General features: G+C 50.4%; 1 protein-coding gene across 1 annotated transcript; it reads right to left on the reverse strand.

Moving 5' to 3' along the window:
• Positions 1 to 224: 224 nt before the first annotated feature.
• EVX2 (even-skipped homeobox 2) lies at positions 225 to 4,791 on the reverse strand. The gene is made up of 3 exons (XM_015814980.1): positions 4,365 to 4,791; positions 2,687 to 2,937; positions 225 to 902 (listed from the first exon to the last, which is right to left on the reverse strand). The coding sequence occupies exons 1-3, from the start codon at positions 4,789 to 4,791 to the stop codon at positions 225 to 227; spliced, it is 1,356 nt and encodes a 451-aa protein (XP_015670466.1).
• Positions 4,792 to 4,959: the final 168 nt, after the last annotated feature.

The raw sequence follows: 4,959 nt of genomic DNA on the forward strand, positions 1-4,959 counted from the left end.
GCAACCGCAGAAGCAGCAGCAGAAGCAGCTTCCACTCCTTTTGGGGAATTCCATATTAAACCGGAGCCCTAATAGCCCGAATCGTTAAGAACAGCGCTAGGAAAAAAACAACCTGCTGCTAGATAGAACTAGAGCTTGCAGCTACGGCCCTCCCGTCCCACCTCGTCCCCAACGGTTCGCTCCTGCCCCGGGCCACCCCGGCCCAACAGCGCCCTGGAGGCCGGTTATCTGGTCAAGGGAGCCTCCTCCCGCTGGTCCGGGGAGGGCACGGCCGTCTTGCTGAGCACGGCCGCCGAGTAAGGCAGGAAGCTGCTCTCCGAGCGCTGCGAAGCGGCCGCCGCGGCTCCGGCCGCGCTGCAGGGGAAATCCGAGCTGGACGAGCGCGAGCCCAGGGCCGCCGCCGCCGCCGCCGCCGCCGATTGGCTGCTGTGGCAACTGAGACAGGAGCAAGGGGCGGAGCCGGTGGGCGGAGCCGAGGAGGCGGCCGCCGCCGCTGCTGCCGCCGCTGCCGCCGCCGCCGCCGAAGCCGCCGCGCTGCTGTTGAGCCCCGCGGCGGCGGCGGCGGCGGGCGACTGGTAGAGGCCCGGGTGTCGGAAGCTGCACAGCAGCTCCGGGCGGGAATAAGGGTGCGAGAGGGCGCGGAAGGTGTCCAGCGGGCGGATGGAGGTGGCGAAAGGCGAGGCGGCCGCTCCGGAGGCTGCGGCCGCGGCCGCCGCCGCCGCCGTCACCCCGACGTGCGGGTAGTAGTGGAGGGGCACGTGGGAGTGGAAAGGGTAAGGCAGGCTCCCCGTGGCTGCCGCGTGGGTCATCATGTAGGTGTAGAAGCTGGGGTCCGCCGGGTGGGGCCAGGACATGGCCAGTCTCTGCCGCTTGTCCTTCATGCGCCGGTTCTGGAACCACACCTGGGGAGGGGGAGGAGGAGGGGGAGGAAGCGGAGTCGCGGAGTGAGTCAGAGTGCGGGAGAAGCGAGGCGCGGGGAGGGCTGCCTACCTAGCCAAAGCAACGGCGGCTCCCCCCCCCCCGCTCGCCCTCCCCCGTAAGGTCAGCTGCGTTTTTATTTTATTTTTTTAACATTTATTAGAGTTTTATCCGACCACGATTCGCTTATAAGTAACTCAAGGCCTGGATATACAAAATAGTCTTTCCTTCTCCTATTTTCCCCACAACGACAACCCTGTGAGGTGGGTTGGGTTGAGGGACAGGGTGACTGGCCCAAGGTCACCCAGCCCGGCTTTCATGTGTAAGGCAGGACTAGAACTCACAATCTCCTGGTTTCTAGGGCACTATCTTAACCACTACGCTGCCGTTTTCTATCTAGGGTAGCTGGCCAGACGAACTCTGCCACCAATTCGCATCCGGTCCTCCCTAAGACGGGAATTCCGCTTCTGCCTAAAATAGCTTCATGAAGGCAGTAATTCCTCAGCTGGTGTTTACCAAAATCGAAAAGAAGCTGCCTGCATTTTAATCCCGGATAAACTCAGGATCCTTCTATATGATTTTGGCTTCTCTAATTCCGATTCAGGTTAAAATACATACATCTCTCTTTGAAAAAAGCTTTTTACATTTTATTTGAATATCACTGCCGGCCTAGCGTGGCGAAAGAACAACCGTGATACATACATTCTCAAAAATCCACCTTAAAAGTTATCTGAAATTCTACTGTTTTATTCTTAAATGGTCCTTCAACCTCTAATCCAATCGATTATTATTAATTCAGCTTAGTTCGTGTCCATGACAGGTAAGCATATGCAGAACTGACATTATCACCCAGTGCCAAATTTTCAGAAGGTGAAAACTGCTATAAGACTTAAGTTTCTGTTGAAATTGTAAAATAGTAATAATAAAAGGGGATTTGACCTGGGGAATGCTTTATAAGAAAATGGATGGTATTTTTACTGTCATTTTATCTCAGTCCCCTTTGCCATTATTATTTAGGAAATGATTGACATAATGCCTTCCTGAAGAGTTAAGCTGAAGGCACGATTCCGGTTCTTTAAGTTTAAAAGCACAAAGACACATTTAATACAAGACTGATGCTGCTGCTCCCTTTGATTTTTATCTACTGTTTTTATTTGTAGTGCCAATCTACATTTTTTGAGAAAGTTACAAGAGGCCTGATGGCTTAGCCATACTCGTTCTCTTAAAGGGAAGAGAAAACAACAACAAAAAATACACCAATGGGGGGGGGGGACAAAATGTGTATATTCAGTTCTAGAGCGACTTGGTTAATTATCCAATCCGTCTGTCGCTTCTTTTATTTTTATTCTTGATATTTCATTCACTCTATTTTTTTGCTTTTTTCCCTCGTTTTTTTTTTCTTTTTGTGTGTTTGTATGTATCTACAAATGTGAAAAGAAATAGCCTAAGGTGAACAAAATAAAATCCGAAAGCCTATTCCGTGGAAGGAGGAAGGTTCTTAAAATAGCAAGGCAATCCGCTGCTTTCCTTTTATTTATCTGATTCCTTTTTATATTGATCAGAATCCTTCCTCCTTTCGGAGGAAGCGGGCGCAGAAGAGGACATTTTTCAGTCTCAGGCAAGCCCGGCTAAAAACAGGACTACAGCTTGGGGAGCTACACACACGGAAATGACAAACCAAGCCCTCAAAATCGGGTCCTGAGCCTCCAGCCACCCTCCCCGCCAGGACCGGCCTGACTCTCATGAGTCTCCCTTTCCTTGGCAATACCTTTATGGTAGTCTCGGGAAGGTTGAGCGCGGCGGCCAACTCACACCGTCTAGGCCGAGAGACATAGTTCTCGCGGTAGAATTCCTTTTCCAGCCGGGCGATCTGCTCCCGGGTGAAGGCGGTGCGGTACCTCCTCACTTGATCGGCCCCGGAGCTGGAAGTGCTCAGGTTGCTTCCGCTGTGCAAGTTGTTCAGTGTGGATCCTGAGGACGAGCTGGTGGTGCTCGGAGTCGAACCGCTCTCCGAATAGCCTTCCAGACAAAAAGTAACAAAAGACCGTGTTTATTGTCCCGGAGACGCGCTGCCAGGCGGATTTCAGCCCCTGCCTGCAATCCACACTTCCCCAATAATTAATGTTGTCTGTCAGGGACACAAATCGCCAGCGTTAATCGGATCAATAGAAAGTTTCTCCTTTTATCTTTTGTTTGCAGTTAAGTGAGAAGACATCAAGAAAATTAAGCATCCTTTAAAAGCAAAAAAAACAACAACAACCACCTATTGATAAAAAGATTCCACTCTACCTAAAATATATATTCGATGGGAAAAGTTAGGGGCGTCTTTTGTAAGGCGCCTACAGCTAATCTATGCTGGGGCCCATCACTGGGGATTTTTTTCCCCTTTACTTTTTCGTTCACTTTTTTAAGAGGTTTACAAAAGGAGGATAAACGGAACGGCTTGCCCAATTCGGATTGCAAACGAATGCCCTGTTCAAATGTGTTTCCTAAAAGGTTTCACAGTCCCCCAGCCTCTGATGATTCTAATTGTGCAACTTGGCTCCGATAGAATGAGTTGTTTTCCAGCTTTAAAAAATAAGTTGTTAGACGAGTTTGTGACATTATGATGCATTATTCTTAGTCAAAGTTAACAGTGCTAAGTAGGTCGCACAGGAGGGAGGGAGAAGGCAAAAAGTATAGTAGAGAGCAAACATTTTTAAAAAAATGCTGCATTTTTAATGAAAACCCAGAATAGAAAATCAGGCATATGTGGAGATAAATTACTTAAAGGACACCGCTTACCTGCACTCTGAATAAACTGAGTTATATCAATTACACCAACAGGATCTAATTGCGATCTCGGAGTTGATCAGTATGCACACTCTTTTCTAAATACCCTTCATAAAAATTCAGCAAAAAGTACTTGTTTACACTTGCGAAATCGCGGGCGGATTGTTACATAGCCGGCAAATAAGCGCCCCTCAGATTTCTAGATCAGCCCTGTAAAATCCCATAGCAGATCTCCGGAAAGATCCCCAGACGTGGGGATATGCCGTGTAATAAGTGCAGGTACATTTTCACTCCTGCCCTGCATACTTCGACACAGAAGAACCCAAAGTATAAATGCCACTCGGAGATTCGCTTAGTGCGGGTAGCGTGCGCAACCCACGCAACTCTGTAACCTTTTGCTTCGGATTCCTTAAGGATGCTATGCTGGGGGGCTACTTAGCACCTTCAGTTGATCCCCGAATTAATGCCCTGGTGTTTAAACCCTTGTTTTACGGGATGTCTTCTCTTAACGGGGAGGGGAAAGGGATAAGTAAAAGAAAGAGAGAAAAAACAGGATAAGGGTTCGATCCTGCTATGCGTGGATTTCTCTCCCCCCCATTCCCACGCCGCCCACGCCTCGCCCCGCTAAAAGCCGGCTTCGGGGTGGGATGGGGAGCGCGAGGGAAGAGAGTTACCTTTGTTATTGCTTTCCTTCAGGGAGGAGGACAGGCTACCCGGCGATCGGAGCGCGGAGCAGCCTACCTCCACGTCGCTGTTCATGTCTGCCTCTGCAGCCACTTCTGAGTAATGGTTAATTTTCTTCCGGCTTTCGGCGGAAGGCAGCTCTGCCGCTACGGCGCTTTCGCTGTTCTGGTGCTGAAGGCTGAATAAAGCGTCGATCTCGAATTTCCCTTTGGCGGCGGGCAGGTCCCCGATGGAGCTGTGCAGAGAAGCGGAAGTTAGTCTCGGGCTGAGCCGGCCGCCGTGGGGCGAGTTTTCCAGGGCCTCCAGGACTGCGTTGCCAGCCGCCTCGGTCAGATGATTCGCCAGCCTTTTGCCAGCCGTGGGGCTGTGCAGCCCCCTTTCCATCAAAATCATCTCTTTTCTTATCCTTTCCATCATCTCAGCTCCCCCCACGCTGAAAAAATTGTACGTGGGAATGTATGTAGGTGTGCGTGCCTGCGTGTCCGTGGTTGTATGTGGGGTGTATATAAATGTACGATCGGTCCTTCTAATAATCAGCTCGCGGCAACCAGGGCCAATTCGCTTTCAGGTCAGGAAAATATCTCT

Source organism: Protobothrops mucrosquamatus, unplaced genomic scaffold, assembly GCF_001527695.2.
Source record: "Protobothrops mucrosquamatus isolate PMUCROS unplaced genomic scaffold, P.Mucros_1.0 scaffold301, whole genome shotgun sequence".
Classification (NCBI taxonomy): domain Eukaryota; kingdom Metazoa; phylum Chordata; class Lepidosauria; order Squamata; family Viperidae; genus Protobothrops; species Protobothrops mucrosquamatus.